This window comes from Pocillopora damicornis, chromosome 1, assembly GCF_964200805.1.
Source record: "Pocillopora damicornis chromosome 1, jaPocDami1.2, whole genome shotgun sequence".
In the NCBI taxonomy this organism is placed as follows: domain Eukaryota; kingdom Metazoa; phylum Cnidaria; class Anthozoa; order Scleractinia; family Pocilloporidae; genus Pocillopora; species Pocillopora damicornis.
The window spans coordinates 5,844,886-5,862,431 of record NC_142670.1 but is presented as its reverse complement, the minus strand read 5'-3'; the positions used below and the strand labels follow the sequence as shown (position 1 = coordinate 5,862,431).

Here is a 17,546-nt window from a genome sequence, read left to right as displayed (position 1 = left end):
ACATGTCAAAACCATCCAATCTATTACTGCACTTTGTTCCTTTAAATTGTCTACTGTGTGCGATTTTTCTTCGATCGCTGTTAAATTAAGTTTTCTCCAATTTTGGTTATCATAGTTCCAATTTTAAATATCAGAACTCATCGATACATTTACGATTCGAAATAGAAATACTAATCTAAGGAATGTGGAGAATAAATATCGAAAAATTCAAGTGATCCTTAATCCTTTAACTTCCATGACTGACCAACACAGAATTTCTCCTTACAGTATTAATACAATATCGATCAGATAGGTTATGAGCATAAGGAAAAATTAGAGTTTGAGGATTTTCTAGTTGATCCAGTACCAATTTCTCAGAAGTAGCACCTGACAATTGTATGGCAGACAGTGAGGAGGATTAAAAATGAGATCTTAGTCATTGAAGGGTTAAAATATGTAATCTCTTAGAATTTCTTTCTTTTTTAACATAGTTATTTATGCATTAACTCAGCATCATCTATCTATTCATCTGTTTATTCATGAGTAATAACATTAGATGTTGGACGAGGCTGCTAATATTACAGTTACAAGATACTATTTGACAAGTATCCTCTCCGATATGAAACGTAAAAGCATCATGTAGCAAACGTTAAAATGTAGCGCACGAGGATTGAAATGAGGCAGTCAAATGCGTGTTGGAACTAAACACAGTGTTAATTAAAGAAGAATTTGTAATAACTCAGTTCATGCCATGAGTTCATTGAACTTCTAAAGTAGATGTAATCTTTAATGAAAGTCACTTAATAACAGACAAGCCAGACCAACCTGTAGTTACGATAATTTGATCCTTAGTGCGCGCAACTTAGCATGTAGCTAACAAAAATTCTTAAGCAAGTACATGTATGCGATGTTCTGGAAAAGTCGTTAAGATAAAAGATAGCACTTGCAGCTTGTAAATTGCTAAAACAATAAACAAGAGAACGATCTCACTTAATAGTAATAAAATAATGATAATAATAATGACAATTTATTGACAGTATTTCTATTCGCTAGCTCTACATCCGTCATACTAACTAAAAACTAGCGACTTACATAATGCATAATGCACCTAATGTCAATTTACTTTTACTACGTGACATTTTAACAGCAGATTGAAACTCAGATCGATCGCCATTGACTAATCGCTATTTACTACACAATCGTTCAATGCAATAGAATGTTATTGGCGAACAGTTAAATCCATTGACTTAAGTAGAGTGTTAATTCGGTTTAATGTCACTGCGAGGCTGCAATTCAACTGCCCGTGCATCGCCGACGTCACTTAAATTGACCTGTGGGCTCTTCCTTGTGGAGTCCTCCTTATTTGAAGTGGTAAAAACCACGTTCATCTTTCTTTTCAATCGCTCTCTGATCTGCAGATAGACAAGCAACAAACGATACATTTCTTTCAAATTTCATTCAAATAGTTATTCATGCTTAAACATTTGTGCTATAATATGCACTTTCCTTATTATTGACTCAGTTTTCTTTTCTTACCTGACTGTTTCGTAAGCCGTGTAGAACGAAAATCAGGAAACCCTGTTGCAGAAACAATTTGAAGATTATTTTTTTTACAATATTACACCTAAGTAGGAAGCGGCGGAGCGTGCGTTGTTTGGGTATCTCAGTGCACAAGGCGTATAATAATCGTCTTCAAAAATCAATATCTAATAAGTCTAATAAGACTGCTACGAATATATTTCGGGTCAAGTGAATAATTAACAGGTTTTTAAATTTTTTTTTTTAATCATCTAATCATTGCAAAGGGTTCTCTCTTTGGTAAGAGCTGTGTAAATTGAACAATCTAGATTGATTGAGATTAAGAGTTTCAATCGGACACTCACCTGACTAGAGTTGAGTATTGTGAAAATGTAAGCGAAAGCCTTTTGCACAGGCGAAAGAAGACCAAATAGCCACGTGACACCCAGTAAAGGAATCATCAGTGCGCAAGCTTTGATACCAATTCTGAGATCGACAACAAATTGAAGAGACATGTAAAAGACTGAGATGATAATTTTTTTTTCGCAGTCTCATTAACAGGTATCGTAAAGGCAAACTGGTCAAGGAATGAGGGAGCCAGGCGATTGTCGCCGTACAGTTTGACAAGGCAATTTGTTTTTATTATTTTGAATAATTTCATGTTGTGAATCCTACCGTATTTGCTGAATATGGTCGTCTTCACCAGTTGGCTGCACCAAATTGGTCATCTCCTTTATGACTCGTACGATTATCAAGATGTTGAGCTAAAAAAAAATTCCATTTAAATCACTGAATTAAGTTTCTGGATGTGGTACTCGAGAAGCCAAGACAGTCTTACTATAGAAGTTATTCGATTAGTATAGGTCGGAAAAATAAAAATAATGATTCCATTACGGGGGATAGAAATCCCGACCCTTGCACCCGGATCCTCGACCACTGAGCTGATTCCGCGAATAAAACTTTCTTAACAGAATCAATTACGCTCAACGTAGCTAAAGTCAAATTTGATATCTCCTTCTAATCCTGTTCCCATCCTCTTTTTTAGTGTTGTGCAATGTGGTACTTTTTTGCCTAGAAAACACATCTTGGTATTCAACGCTGAAAAAGGTGAAACAACAAAACAAGAAAAGTCTCTGGAGGTAACTAGTTTGGTAAACCAAGCACCGTGAAATAAATTTATCATAAACTCACAACTTCGATTAACGTTACAAAGGAGACGAATATCCAGATCAGATTGTTAGTCGAAGACAGCCAACAACTAGGAGAATTGAAAAACAAGAATGAAAGTCATCAGAATGAATAAAAAAAATCCAAGGAAAAACGGAACAAGAAAATTAAAACGAACTTAACTTGATAGTGCGCGGGAGAGAGAAGAAAGGTAAAAAGTAACCTATTGATGTGTTTCTTACGATTTATCACTGACATAGCTTTGTATTCCTTCTTTAGCAGCAGCAATGCCAAGTGAAATGGCCATCATGATCATAGGGAGACCTAATCATACAGACAAAAAAATTAATTCAAAGCACTTGACTTGATGACAACACCAAATATGGGAGCATGGTGCAACTTCCAATATATGTTGTGGTAAAATTAATAATGGAAATACCCCATGAGATGACGTGATACATGTGCATCTTGGTGTTGATGTTGTAAACTTTCACAACGAACAGGTAGAGGTAGATTCCCTCGACCAACATCCAGCAAAAGGCAGCCGTCAGAAAATATTGCATCAGAGCTGCTACTGCGATACAAGCAGCCTGCAAAAGGAAATATGTTTTGTGTCTTTCTGTGCTATTTTCTAAAAATATTTAGAGCAGAATGATTTGATTAATTAAATTAACAGACCGGAAAAGCCTCTCACCGTGTGTTCGGTGGCGTTTACTCCTGCGAGAAAAATTAGCTGTCCAACTCCGAGGGACACAGAAAGACTCAATCGAATTTGAGACAAAGGTTGACGGACGTCTCTGGTCAAATGAAAGATGACGAAAAAAGAAAGTAAAAACAAAAACCAAACATGGGTTTAAAAAAAAACAAACATAATCAAAACAGAAATAATTCAAATGAAAAATTAAGAAAAAAAAGAAAAACAAACAAAACAAGACAAACACCAAAACAAAATCAATCAAATGCTTCAGAATCAAAAGGAAAATAAAAAGCCAAGTTGGTATAGAATAAGAAAACAATAAGGACCGAGAAAAGAGACCATGCATCGTTAATGCTCTTCTAATTGAACATGAAATCTGATGTAAATTGGTAATTTAATCGACTTACTTTACCTCAGTTTCGGAGAAATTAAAAGGAACATTTTGGATAACCTAAAGTTACGTTTATTCCTTAGTTTTTTTTTCCTTTGTTGAGAAATTACAATCGATAGTAAGTAGAAGAAGACATGAGAATGTATACATCATCGATTATTTAACCACCATACTTACGTAAAGAAAAAGTACAAGGCTGATGTTATAAGCATCCCGATGATCGACAAGCTTAATCCTATGTAGGTAATTGTCTTCAACACAGTCTCGTCCTGTTTGGAAAGCTGCGTCACATAGCACAAAAAAAGAAAATAGAGACACGCAAATTAGCTCAGTTAATTTACGTGTATCACCAGTGCTGGAAGAAGAACATACATATAACTGGTTACCTTTGTGCCATCGTTGTAATCAATAATACAGCAAAATGAGTCAAATGACTGCAGCTACAAACTGTTTCTTCTGAATTGCTTCTCGACGTAACTACATGGCATCCTTCGTCTGAAAATCCGTCGGAGCTGCAAAGAAGAAATAACCTCAGCAGGCAAGACGTAGTGTAGGAAATAGCCTTCCATGGTAACAAAAGAGCGAATTTCATCAAAACCCTTTTGATTTCATAATATCGATTACATTATTAGCAGTTCATTATTAGTTTTAATAAGTCAAGGCGGAAAATATTTATAATACTTCCTTGTTAGGCATAGATTCAAACTTTGATTGGGTATATTCCAAATTTTTAGACAGAAGTTGTCGTAGATAGAAGAATTATAGCTTGCAAAAATTATTTTAATTGAGAAAATAAAAAAATAGGACAAATTATGAGGGAAAATTAATGATAAATTAAGGAAAAAAATAATGAAACATAACAATTCTAGCTAAGGGCCAAGTCGCACTAGAGGACAAAACTGTTTATTTATGTCAAAAATCTGTCATCACAATGAAAAACCAAGTGCGACCGGTTTGTTCACCAAAGGACAAAATTTGGTCGCGGGCGGACAAACTTCAAAGATGCCGTCGACTACCTCTGGAGCAGGCCAAATTGAGACAAATTTTGGAAAACAATAGCGAGAGTGTTTTAATTCGGAAATGATTTGACAGGTGATATGTAGCAGAGTCTCTATGCTATAGACTTCGCGGCAAAATTGGTCACGTTCTCATTTCGCAACAACATGAATCCAGGCACGGGCAACCAATACTTTCCGTATGAAATGGGGCAACAATATCCTCAATATCCACCAGGATGGATATATCCGTTGCCTAGCACTTACAATTTTAATGATCGAGGAACTGCAAGCCCATCTCCTTCAACCGCAAGTTCTAGCTCGTTGTCAGAATCCTTTCCGTTCGTCGAAGACGGCTCAATGCCGGAATCATCCCAAACTTCTTCGCGCCGTACATCTTCCGAGAACAAGAAGGCCCAGGAACGATGGACTAAAGATGAGGAAAAACTGTTAGTCCAACTATGGGCTGAAAAACACGATCAGTTGGAAAGCAGAGAGTGCAGGAAAACGTGGGCCTGGATCGCTGAGAAGATTTCGAAAGCGCTACAGTCCAACAAGACGGCCGACAAATGTATTCGGAAAATGAAGTACATCATAGAAAGATACAAGAATGCAAAAGACCAAAACCAAACAGGAGGAAACCTTAGGAAATCCGTCTACTACGATGAGGTCCATAAAATCCTTGGATGCCGCGACCTAGTAACCTTCAATAATGTAGCCGAAGCGGGGATCAGCGGCGAAAGTGCCCCCCAAGTTGTAGCTGAATCAAGTGATACTACTGGCGAGAACAGTACTTCATCTAGCCCCAATGTGCTACAAACTCCAGCTGAAAAGAGAAGAGCGTCAAAGAAAGGGAAACGAGCTTCGAAACGCAAAGCTCCTGATAATGACAGCGACGAAGAGTTCAAGATGGCTCTAAAGGATATGAGGCAGCAGGGGTAGAAAGTTACAGCATTTATGGATTCTTTGCAACAATCACAGACGCAGCAGCTAGCCATGATGAACCAATTTATGGGCTCCATTGTGAAAATCCTTGGCCAACAGAATGAGAAAGACAACTGAACTTTAATTCAAGACTGTTTTGGACTATTGGGAGACAATCATTATCGACCATTATCAAAAGACATCTTATTGTTTATGTTGCGAATCGATCAAACAAAATTATGGAAACAAATGAATGTACTGCTTGAACTGATTTCTTGTTGTAAATGCAAAAATTATCTTTATCACACACTTCTCTTTAAAAAGGGATTTGAAGAATCATAGACTGTTTTTTAGCAACTCTCTTATATCTTCCCCGTCCTGCATTAAGTCATTGTTCTGTTCGTTTCCGCGGTCATCATCGTCATCGTAAAAATCATCCTCCCATTCGTCTCCAATTTTAATGCAAAAGTTATGCAGCACTGCACAAGCAATGGCAATCTTCACAGAAAAAGTTATTCTGCTATCCAACCGCTTTTGTAGAATTCGCCAACGACTTTTGAGGCAGCCAAAAGCGCACTCGATGGTTACTCGTGCAGACGACAGTTCCTTGTTAAATGTTATCTCGCCAGGGTCACGCGTCGCTTCAGGATAAGGCTTCATAAGCCAGGGGGAAATAGGGTATGCGCTGTCTCCTACCAGGTAAGGCTGAATATCTGTGATGCCGATTCTTTCAACGGGTTCCTTGAGTATATCTCCGTTGCTTGCTCTTAGATAAAGCGAGCTGTTTCGATATACCCTAGCGTCGTGGATACTTCCCGGATAACCCGCTGCAAAGTCAAGAAATAATCCCTTACCGTCAGCAACGGCCTGAATAATGAAATCATGTTGCTGATTTCGACTAAAATAATCAACAGCACTGTCTCTAGGAGCAACTATTTTGATATGAGTGCCATCTATGGCCCCAACAATGTTTGGAAGTCGTGATTTGTCCGTAAATGTCTCTATACACCTCATTGTCTCGGCCACTGTTGTTGGGAATTCGATGTACTCATTCCTTAAGTCATAAAGAGCCTCAACCACGTCTTGAAAAGCCTCTATTGCTGTAGTTCTGCCGACGTTTAGCGCAGGTCCTATTGTTTCGTATGAATTTCCGTGTGCAAGGCGAAGCAAACCACAAGCAAGGACCTTTTCAGGAGTGAGGCAATTTCGCAGAACTGTATTCTGTCTCGTCAGCCGGTTACGAATTACGTTGAGCAACAAATCAAAGCTTTCTCTGTTCATTCGTAAGAGCCTTCGAAAGTAGTCCCCAGGTATTGTTCGATCAGTATAATGGATCTCGAACCACGATTCGACTGGACGAGGAAGAGTCCAATAGTATGGTGCTCGTCTTCGATAACGATTTCGTTGTCGGCGAATACATCGTGTCACTAGAATGTTTTGTGCACGTAAATTCTGCATTAATAACAGACAACATATCATTAAATTGATATTGATATTTGCTTGCTGATGAAGAACCACAAAATAGAAGAAAAATATTATTGCTAGAATTCTTCGTGGAAACATTTTGAGATCCCTCGTGTCGCGGTTTGTGGATTGAAACAGCGGGTAAAGGCTGCTTCGCGGGAAATTGCGTGACGCTCACAGCATGGTGTGATGTTTTGTTCACAGATTTTGTTCTCAAGTGCGACTGTAGCTTTCCGGACAAATTTTTTGTCACTGGCCGATTTCAAGTCAGATTTGTCCTGGACAAATCTGAAATTGTCCTCTAGTGCGACTTGGCCCTAAGTGTCTCCCACGACAACCGGAAAATAAGAGGACATTCGCAAATACAGCCAACAAGCAACTGGACTCCAAGAAAACTCACGGAAAATATTGCCTGGAACATGGAGGCAAACGGACGACCAAACGAACAAGAAAATTCTAAGAAAAGTAGATGATGTATTGCAATTTTTTTACCGATCGCTGAAGCCTCTCCAAAACATACAATTCTTCACCCTTTCTTCTATCTGAAAATAAAATCATTGCGGTTAGATGAAATAAAAACAGCGCATTCCAAACAATCTTTCTTTACTTTTACTTTTTACTCTTTTCATCTGACTTAATCTTGCTTACCTCTATGTTTTTTAACTTTAAGACGACATTTTCCAGCAATTTTTTTGGTTTAGGTTCCATTGCTGCCATTATTATTCTGCTACCCAAATATCTGTGTACAAAATGATTTGAAAGTGAACCAGAATGTGACACAAATATGGTGGTTTAAAAGAATGGTAGCGGTGGTGACGATACCAAACGATTTGCACATTTCAGCCGATGTTCTCTACGTAGGGAAGATAACGCCAGTCGACGGTATCCAGCATATAAGTGTTAACAAAATGTTTCGTTCTATCTGCTGGATAGCGAATTATCCAGTGGATAGCGTTAATCACCCTTCGAACAACCAGGGCCAGGTGTTTTGAACACAAAGAAGACAGTATTGTTACCTTGTGCTTCCTGTTCCATTCCTGCTGGGTTGACTTTTCGGCAGTATGTCTTGCAGATTCTTATATACGCACCCGACGACCACTGATCCTGAAAAAGATAAATCTATGTATTTCCTTCAGGCTATAAAAGAAATAAACCCTATGAGTGTTGGTTTTGGAAGCAAATCCTGCGAAAACTTGTGAGCTGTCCTTCATGAGAAATTACGTCAACGCTGTTTAAAAAAATATAATTTTTTTCAGACTGAAGACGACAGGTAATACAAACCGTTATCTGCAAAATTCGAAGAGGCAATATTAATGTTGGTTTGCCATTCGTGTACGTCGAAGTAAAAGTCACTTGCATTTTGGCGGTAAGCCTTTTGGACTTCCAGCACTGTCGGACAAAAAAATTGACTTCCTGCTTATGGACAATACGATAAAAAATGTGACTAATTGAAGAATTAAGAGACAGACAACATCCGACATAAGCGTTTGTAAATGACTCGGAACCCGCTCAGTTGTTCTGAGGCCAACTGGCGCTCACCCAAGGTTAAATTCTAATCCGGGTTTCTTATTCTTTCGTTCAAAAGCTTTTTTGAGATAATTGTCTTCATTGTTTTTAAAGAGTCCAATAATCATCAAGATTATAGTCAATAGTCCAATAGAATTATGCTGAATTCTCTTTTATAGCTTTCATATCTAAAATCAGTTTTCACACTACTCCTTGGCTATCTAAACCCAGCTTAGAGCAATCCAGCCCAGATGTAAAAGTCATTATCCTATTTAGGAGATAAAGTGTCAGTCACTGAGACCGTGAATAAGCATCGACGAAGAAGATTATCACAAACCTGATTAAAAGGTAGTGTTTTAACTCACCCATTTTGTGACTTACAATCTTTATTGGAAGGTGATGCTTGCCATAATTAAGAGCAAATTTCTCGAAGGCGACAGCCACATTAAAGATGGACTCTCTTCCTCTTTGAAACTCGTCTATGGTGAACTGGCCCTCATGAGGTTTTGTCATGTTTTCAAAACTGACGATGAAGTTTTCAAACACGTTTACAGCCTCCTGAAATCACGTAAAACGTTTTATTCATGTGATTTTTAATAACATTATTGTAATCTATGTCAACAAAGTGTTTCTAATTACTTATAAATCTGTTTTGTTACAAATAGTTACCCCTTTGCCACGTATTTGATTAATTATACTTTTAGATCATTAATGACGCCAAAATGTGTAAGAACAAAGAAACGGATCATTGATGTGCAACACTCCTAAAGTTTTATTTTTATCCATCGCGGCAACTTGGAATCTGCTTTGTTTGATAAAAAGTAAAACATGCGCGGTACAGTTGACCACGCATGTTAAAAGTAGCACCGTGTACGGTCGTACGGTCGTACATCCAAATTTTTTCGGCTTGATAGGTTACTACTATTTTGTATAATTATGGGCTACGCTCTGCGAGCTCCGCTATAACGCGCGCTGTCATTGGTCGAAAGAGCGTGCTCTATGAGAGTATAGAGCATAGAGCTGACCTAAAGCTGTCACGCCATCTGCCAAATTGTACTATGTTCGACCTTTTCCGGGACTTCTTTTTAGCTTTTTTCTCGATAATTGAAAGCGAAATTTCGGAACAAGCGAGCCGGCAAGTAGCAACAGAAGAACCAGGCGCCGTAATTTACGTTATTAAAACGTGAGTAGATACGAAAATCCTCAAAGGAAAAACAAAATAGACATTCCGAGTTTTAAAGATTTTCACGCTCAGTTAGATTGCAAGCTCGCGTACGGTAATAAAATTCAAACACAGCTAAAACTCGTATAGTATATAAGGCTCAGTGTTCAAAAAGAAAACAAACAAAACGGAAACGACGAAAAATATAACCAAACTGGCATAACTTAAAATTCGTACTTGTCATAACGGTGTCTGAGCGAATACGATCATGCTGAAGTCCATCGGGGCTCGCTCATCATGGCGATCTCCGTTCATCGCAGTAAAGCAAACCTCAGAAACTACATCGGCCGCCCTTCGAGTGAAAAAAAAGGAGCTTACTCTGATATCCTTTCCAATGCGCTGAGTGGAAAGTCACATCAGTCATTGCAGCCGAGTTTTGCGGCGCTGTCATCCCGAGCGATCTTCATGTTCCGGTGAATTCGGCTGTCGTTCATTCAAAAAATACTCGCCTTGAACAGTTTGTTTTCTACCTTGTCATGTGAAAAAACTTGCGTGTTTTCATGAGCCATAATTCGGCCGAAGTTCACTCAACATTTCACTGTAAGATTCTGTATTAGAGACTTAAAACTTCAGACAAAAATGTTAAATTCAACCTGCCGAACTATTTTAGTTTGTAAACTATTGCAGAATGTTGACACTTTTTGACAGCTTTATTCTTGTACAGCCAATCAGATTATTTGAACCATTCTAACAGGGACACTGATTGGCTTATAGCAGCGTGCTTTATAAGAGTATAGAGTATGCTGACGACACTGTTGTTCACTTTGGAAATAAAGTTTGTTTTGAAAATTGAGAGTAATGCTTAGGGAATTTAACGGATTCTTTATTATAAAATAAATAGCGAAACCTTGACCGTGCTCTTTTCTGTTATAAAGCACTTAGGAAGCGGCTAAAGCACTCATAAAGTGTGGAGAAACACTCGACTACGTCTCGTGTTTCTCCCTACACTTCTTTCGTGCTCTAGCCGCTTCCTGCGTGCTTTACAACAGAACAGATCACAGTCAAGGCTTCTCTATTTGTTAAATGATACATACACCTTTTCTTTTTCCATTCAAAAAGCTTCTGATAAAAGAAATTAAAGGGAAGTTGTTCAAATGGAATTACAATAGTTGCTGTCAAAATAACCATAAACGTTTTGATCCCTTGATGTAAAATATACATACATCGTTCATCACATTTTTCGATCCAAAAAGGACAGGTGTATATATTTAATGTATATTTTCAATTGGCAACGTTGAAAAGGGGTGTATCTTTGTATACACATACATCTATATCTGAATGCATTCTGCATTTTAACATATCTCATTCGTGGAGTTAGATACCTGCAAAGAAGTGTTTCTGTCGCTATCGAGTCTGCCAAGTTTGGAAACATATTCATTTGCCTAAAATAATGAAAACGTCAGTCACAGGTATGCACTAATTACCTTCTAAAACATAACAGGTACAAGGACCGCATATGATCACAACACTCACCAACTTCTGAACTGAATTTGAAGGCGACGGCGATGGAGATGGCAACGGCAACGGAAACGGAAACAGCGATGGCGATGGTGAGGGTGAGGGCAACGTCAATAGAGACAGTGATGACAATGGCAATGGCATCGGCGAGGGCAACGGTGCTGCTATTGATGGCGACAGCGACGTATGTGCCATCGCTGATGCTGATGGCCATGCTGTCACAGTTGGCAATAAGGGCAAAGTATTCAGAAAAGAAAAAAAGAAAGGAGTTCCCTGAAACTGATTTATGTATTCCTCCTTGTACCAATGTTTTGTTACTGAACGTATTTGATCCCCAATTGATTTGATGACAAAGTTTCCACATTCCCTTTTAGTGATATTCAGAAACAGGAAAATCCCGTTGGCATTGCTAAATATGACAGGCTTCTAGTGGAAATCTTACTAGCCTCGCTCACATGCAAATCATGCTGGATAGCCCGATTGATCCGCCATAATCGCATTTACAACAAATCTTTTCATTTCTTTCATTGAGCCGGTTCTGAAACCTTTATTACGATTTTTACCAGATGTGCAATTAGTCCCAGTTTGCTTTTTTTGATGCTCGATATCAAAATGGTAGGGATAGATAAATTGAGTGGTACTATGGTCTAACTAACGCACCAGCAAAACATTTGAGAGGAGTTTAGTTTCCTGAAGACTCCACCGAACTCTTTTATCTTCACCCCTTTTATTTGCGTGATCCGTGCGAAAGCCAAACTTATATGGATAGCTAGCCGACTAAGGCTAGGAGGGGGAGTGGTTCCTCCATGTTCTTTATATTCGATTGTCGTATACATTTACACGTTTGCAACATAGAAGGGAAATAGAGGCATGGGAACCTAAGATCAACGTGCTCATGACTGTGTAATCCATGATGGTATTTCTATCACGCTAAGGGCCAAGACACGTTTTTTAGTCTATTTGCACTTAGGAGGCGCAAATTAAGGTATCTCACAAATGTAAGCTTTGGGAGCTACCCCAAACAGATTAGTAGATATGCCCTGATCATCCACATGGGAATCCTTGACTATAAATGCCACATTACTATTTTCTCTTGGCTGGTTTTCTCTCCATTTGCTGATAGTCAGTGGCCTTTCATTCACCCAAGTCCACTCTCCGTTCTTTTTTTCAAACCGATGTACCACTCCAATAGTCTGCGATTTCGAATCTCGCTATTAATAAAGTTCTATTCCTCTTCAGTTTCAATGGAAATTAGGTCACCTCTACATCCTTCACAAAGACCTCCGTTAAACCCCCATTTTAATCCAGAACCCATAAACGTGTGACAAGAATCTCTACAACAATCTTTAAAACAGTGAAACAATTCGTCAGAAATAATCCTTTGGATTTTTATCAAAGGTAAACAAATTTTCTCTCAGAAGCGCGTCCCCTCTCCTCTACTCATGAGGGTAAAGCTGAAATAAGTCCATTATCACGATGTTCTTTGACCCCGTTGCAGCAATATTTCATTCATCACTACGAGAAACTCCATAATTTTAAGTCCTGATCGACATGAAAGAAACTGGCATAGATAGATCAAGAATAATGGCCAATTTAAAACTAAAATAAAGTTTAAAATAAAATAATTGGTTCCACGCAATGAGGGAATAAAGGCAAAAGGTTGTATCATCTTATTACAGTCTGATAGCACTTTTCTTACGCTCAAGGGCTTTGAGGACTCTCTTAGTTTACCTAAGTGCGTTGTCATCTTATTTTTGCGAGTTTCACAAATAGAGGCGTGCAGCTGAGCCCTTTGGGTCACTTGTAGGCCCAGGTTACTGCCATTCGAAGACGTCATGACTATTATTGCCACATCTCCGACGTCAGTTGGCTATTTTTCTTTACATTTGTTAATAGTCAATGGTTTACCATTCACCCAAGTCCAATTGCCGGCTTCTTTTTTCAAACTAATGTTCCACTTATCATATAGCGATTTGTGATTTTGAATCAGGTCATTTAAAAAGTTCCATTCTTTTACGGTTTCAATGGAAATTAGGTCAGCCCCCCGCTTTTGACATAATTTTCTGTTATCGTTCCAATTTATTCCTCGGTGTTAAAACATGTAACAGGAATCTTTAAAACATGAAATCTAGCATTCTGGGGAAAAAAAAAAAAAGGAGAATAACTAAAAAAAGGAATCCAAAAGTGTTGGACTTAACCTTTGTTCGAGGCTTAAATCATCATTTATTTTCTCACCTCTTCCATGTACTTCCTTCGCCGAAGTTAGTAGTACTGTCGAGGAAAATTAAAAAATCTGAGTTTTTATTTTGTTTGTTTGTTTTTGTTTTTAACATGTGTTAACAGCAATGTCACTTTTGAGTTCACTCGCGTATGCAGACTTACTGTAATGGCACCCAAACTATGAAATCACTAGACTTTATAATTATAATTCTTTCAGAAGCTAGGCCTTATTCCCCCTTACCCACCCCCCCCCCCTCCTCTCCCACCCTAAAAAAAGACAACCTTTTGTAAAAACGTCCTCCTTAATCCTCAAATTTCCAAGTAAACTAAAATAATACGAATTAAACTTAGAAATTCTCCAAGAGCTTTAGCAAAGTTCGCTAAACACATACGCCAAGAAAACCTTATCTTTGCCGCGAACTTCGCGTTGAGGAATCTGTCTCAAAAGATAGTTGACACGTAACATTAATATTCACGTGCAGCCGAACTCCTCAATAGCACGTGCACCTACGTAACGCCCTTCAAAAGTAAGCTATTCGCAAATGACACAAAAGACAGGACACCTTTTCGCCAAATTTTAAATATTTTTTAATTCCGAATCCACCACACTTTCAAGGGTCCATTCATGTAGTAGTTCCTTTTCGGGAATGTACGCCATAACGACCATCCCTCTGTGTTTAAAGTAAGAACGCAAATATTTTCCGGTCAAAATGCCTGCCACCAGGCAGAAAATGATCCACGCTTTGAGTTTTTGGCCTTTGTAAACTTCGGAAGACTAGACTTCAAACTTCTCGCCACGCTAACGAGCTATATGCGAGCTCTCTAAAAGAAACGCAGATTACAAGTCACATTTGTGTTGCTGACTAACATAACTTCAACATGTCCTCTGTGCTAAGCGCTGAGAAGAATTATCAGGAGGTTGGGATACTTCTCGAAAGTTATGCAATTCCTCGATAGCATCTTGCAATCTACCTTTCTCCCAATCCAACCTTCTCTTGTGTTTAAACAAGTCTATGTCAACACAGAAAAAGTCAAATATTTTCAGACGTTACTGTTTAGTTTTCGAAAATTTATCGACACTCTCCCGAGTGATATTTACATTTGCATAACCCTGAATTTTAAGGGCTATCTCGATTAATTAAAAAAATAAATTCTCAAACTTGATTTAAGATGTGGAAATATACATTTCGATGTATTAAGCTCAATTTTAAATTCATTGCGATCAGAGGAGCAATTTTCCTCTCCTTGCTAAAAGGTAGCTACAAGTTTTTCAAACATGGTTTGCTCTTCCGTTAGATAACCGATAGTAATTAACACTATGATGTCATAGAGACTAATTGTTTGGCACTGAGCTTTTTGGTATCGAACCCCAAATAGAACTCAGTGGTTTAGGTTAGGTCAAGCCTAGAAATTATCTTAAGAATGGAGAGAGAACTGAATAAAACCTCCATCACCAGAAGTTATCGATTCGGCCCGGCTAGAACAACAAGACTTGCATCCGTCAAACCTAATGCCAACTTCAGTCAACACAAATTCATACAATCGGCCAGTGAATTAAAAACCATCGATTAGTCTGAGAGGCCACTTTATCGGTGAAAGACAAGAGCACTATCGCAGCTTATAGGCGACTGCGTTCAAATGATCCTCGACATTATTGCTAGAAATAATACTGTTGCGCAAACCGTCAAAACCCAACAACTATGGTTTATAATGGTCGTTGCAGGTTTCAAAATGTTATATTTTCTCATTCTAGCTTATTGTTTTCATATTATTCAAGTCTACATTTTAGTGAGGTTAAGAAACGCAAAACTAGTCTCACAAAATAACCTGATTATTTTTTCTAAAATTATTTTCATGGTGTTGTAAAACCACTTTTCTACACTGAGCATTCTGATATTAGATATATAATACAGCTGGTACTCCCTTAGCGTGCAACTTATAAAAAGCGCGTTGAACATTTTCCTGGCTTTGATTCCACCTGTCATCCGAATTCATCAAGACAAACTATGGATATGTTGCTGTCAATTGTTGTCATGAGATTGATGAAAGTTTTCTCGGAGGCTGCGCATGTGCAGCATATCTTTCAAACTCTCTCGAACTCTCTTGCACCATGTAGACAGTTTTGCATATCATAAGCTTTGATCGCTTTGCGTCACTAAAATTTTATTCTTTTTGTGTACCTTAGTAAACCGTGGACTATTTGCTCCGGACGCGGAGGATTATTTTGTTGGATAGAAATAAGAACTTCATGATCAATTTTATGGAAGTGCACATGGTAATGGTGTAAAATGTTTCTATTGCTTTGGTTGTCGTCGGTTAATTTATCAAAGCACATGTGCAGTGTTTTTTCACGCGTTTTGAACTCCATATTCGAATTTCTTTGGATGCATGCACAATGCAAAGTAAATCGTAACTCTCGATAGGACGCTGTCTTCTCGACGTGACATAAGTCATAACTTGGTTCTTCTTAAATTGAACAACTAATTAAAATAAAGGCTCTAGGCAATAGATGATAAGTATTGTTTGGCTTCGTAAAAACGAGAATTGATAAACCCATGAACAAAGCTAATATCAAAATGTTTTAATGACTGGCACTTTCTAATTTATTAGCAAAATAAAACTTCAATCATTAAAAACTGGTTAAGCAGCCTCCGAATCGAAACAATAGCTGTTTAAATAATGTCTTTTGTCTTTTGCTGAAAATTGTGCGACATTTTCTAGAACAATCTAATTTCCTGTTATGCGTGATAAATTTTTTTTGCAGGTGTTATTACGTAATTGTATGCCAATCTTCCGCTCATTAATCTTCCCTCATGGCTCGTTTTAACACGTTATTGCTATTTCTGCTTTTGTTAAATAATTCAGTAGTTTCTAGTTCGTTGTATTATCATTTTAGTTTTAGCAGGCATAACATATCCAATATTTTCCGAGCGCCTGGTCATTAATTTCTGCATCTGCCTAACCTAATACCTGTTAAGTTGACAGATAGAGAAGCCTAGAGAGTGCTCTGTTCTGTTACAAAGCACGCAGGAAGCGCCGAGAGCGTGAAAATATTTCCCTACGTTTTGAGAAGAGAACTTCTAGAGGGACTCAATGGGGTGATGACTTTTACAGCTAACGTTTAAAATTTTGGCCAATTTACGGTTACGGTTAATATCTTACCATGGTTCATACCAGAATTATTATTATTTTTTAGATGGTTAAAATTTGTCAATTTTTACGCCTAACGGCTAACTTTTTAAGCTGTTTACGGCTAAAGGTTAACCCCATTGAGACCCTCCTTCTAGGATTGCTTCCAAATTGCTCGACTTCCGTCGCTAGACTAAAAACGTCTAATTTTCCGGCTGCCATCTGACGCATAAATGAGTAGCGATAGTGTACGCGATTCTATTTTGACATCTAGTCACAACAGCGTGGAAGGATAGCCACTAAGCCACTGTATTCCCTTTGATCCTAAATGTGGCTGCTTAGAGCTGTTATACAGACCACCGCAGGGGAAACATCACGAATAACGATGACTTTCAATTGTTTTTCAATCATTTGGCATTGTATAAAAACTGAAAAACGTTGTGACACGAGCTAAAAGAAGAATCGCCATCATTCTCTGTGATGATTGCCACCTGAAAAGTGTTTTTTCCAAGCTTCGTTTGCCTGAGTGTTCCAGGAAATTCCAAAATCGATGTAAATTTTTCACAAAATAGAAAGTCAAGTCTGTAGATCTCATTGCTACATTATACCTGACAGACATAAGAGAGGTGGTACTTACCCAGTGCACAGTTTCTTAAAAAGGTTTTGCAATTTTTTTTTTTGGATTCGGTTTCACCTACCATCCAGCTTGTCAAGCCCATTATGTACACAGATAGTTATAAGTAGCTGTCGTTACATTACGTTACATTGTATTTGGGCACAGCGCATGAAAGGCTCGTTCTTTAAGTATCTCAACCTCTCTATATTTAAATGTAAATCATAATACTTGGTAGAACGTTCGGGACGTGAGTCAGCTTT

The 17,546-nt window shown here is 38.1% G+C and overlaps 3 protein-coding genes across 4 annotated transcripts; 1 reads left to right on the top strand and 2 right to left on the bottom strand.

Moving 5' to 3' along the window:
* Positions 1-735: 735 nt before the first annotated feature.
* On the bottom strand, positions 736-3,921 carry LOC149051574 (adhesion G protein-coupled receptor D1-like). Of its 2 annotated transcripts, XM_089184733.1 has the most exons (7): positions 3,359-3,921; positions 3,104-3,254; positions 2,689-2,755; positions 2,173-2,261; positions 1,863-1,983; positions 1,516-1,557; positions 736-1,391 (listed from the first exon to the last, which is right to left on the bottom strand). In XM_089184733.1, the coding sequence occupies exons 1-7, from the start codon at positions 3,705-3,707 to the stop codon at positions 1,239-1,241; spliced, it is 972 nt and encodes a 323-aa protein (XP_089040859.1). In that variant the 5' UTR covers positions 3,708-3,921; the 3' UTR covers positions 736-1,238. The 2 variants fall into 2 exon arrangements, with proteins under 2 accessions (XP_089040859.1, XP_089040863.1); XM_089184737.1 differs by lacking the exon at positions 3,359-3,921 and having other exon boundaries at positions 3,104-3,334.
* Positions 3,922-4,915: 994 nt separating this feature from the next.
* On the top strand, positions 4,916-5,934 carry LOC149051573 (uncharacterized). Its single transcript, XM_089184929.1, has one exon. It carries the CDS (start codon positions 4,916-4,918, stop codon positions 5,687-5,689), a length of 774 nt encoding a protein of 257 aa, XP_089041055.1. The 3' UTR covers positions 5,690-5,934.
* Positions 5,935-7,623: 1,689 nt separating this feature from the next.
* Positions 7,624-13,587, bottom strand: LOC149051572 (uncharacterized). The gene is made up of 7 exons (XM_089199815.1): positions 11,337-13,587; positions 11,186-11,245; positions 9,007-9,199; positions 8,417-8,524; positions 8,152-8,239; positions 7,784-7,874; positions 7,624-7,677 (listed from the first exon to the last, which is right to left on the bottom strand). Exons 1-7 carry the CDS (start codon positions 11,514-11,516, stop codon positions 7,624-7,626), a joined length of 774 nt encoding a protein of 257 aa, XP_089055941.1. The 5' UTR covers positions 11,517-13,587.
* Between the last annotated feature and the right edge of the window lie 3,959 nt (positions 13,588-17,546).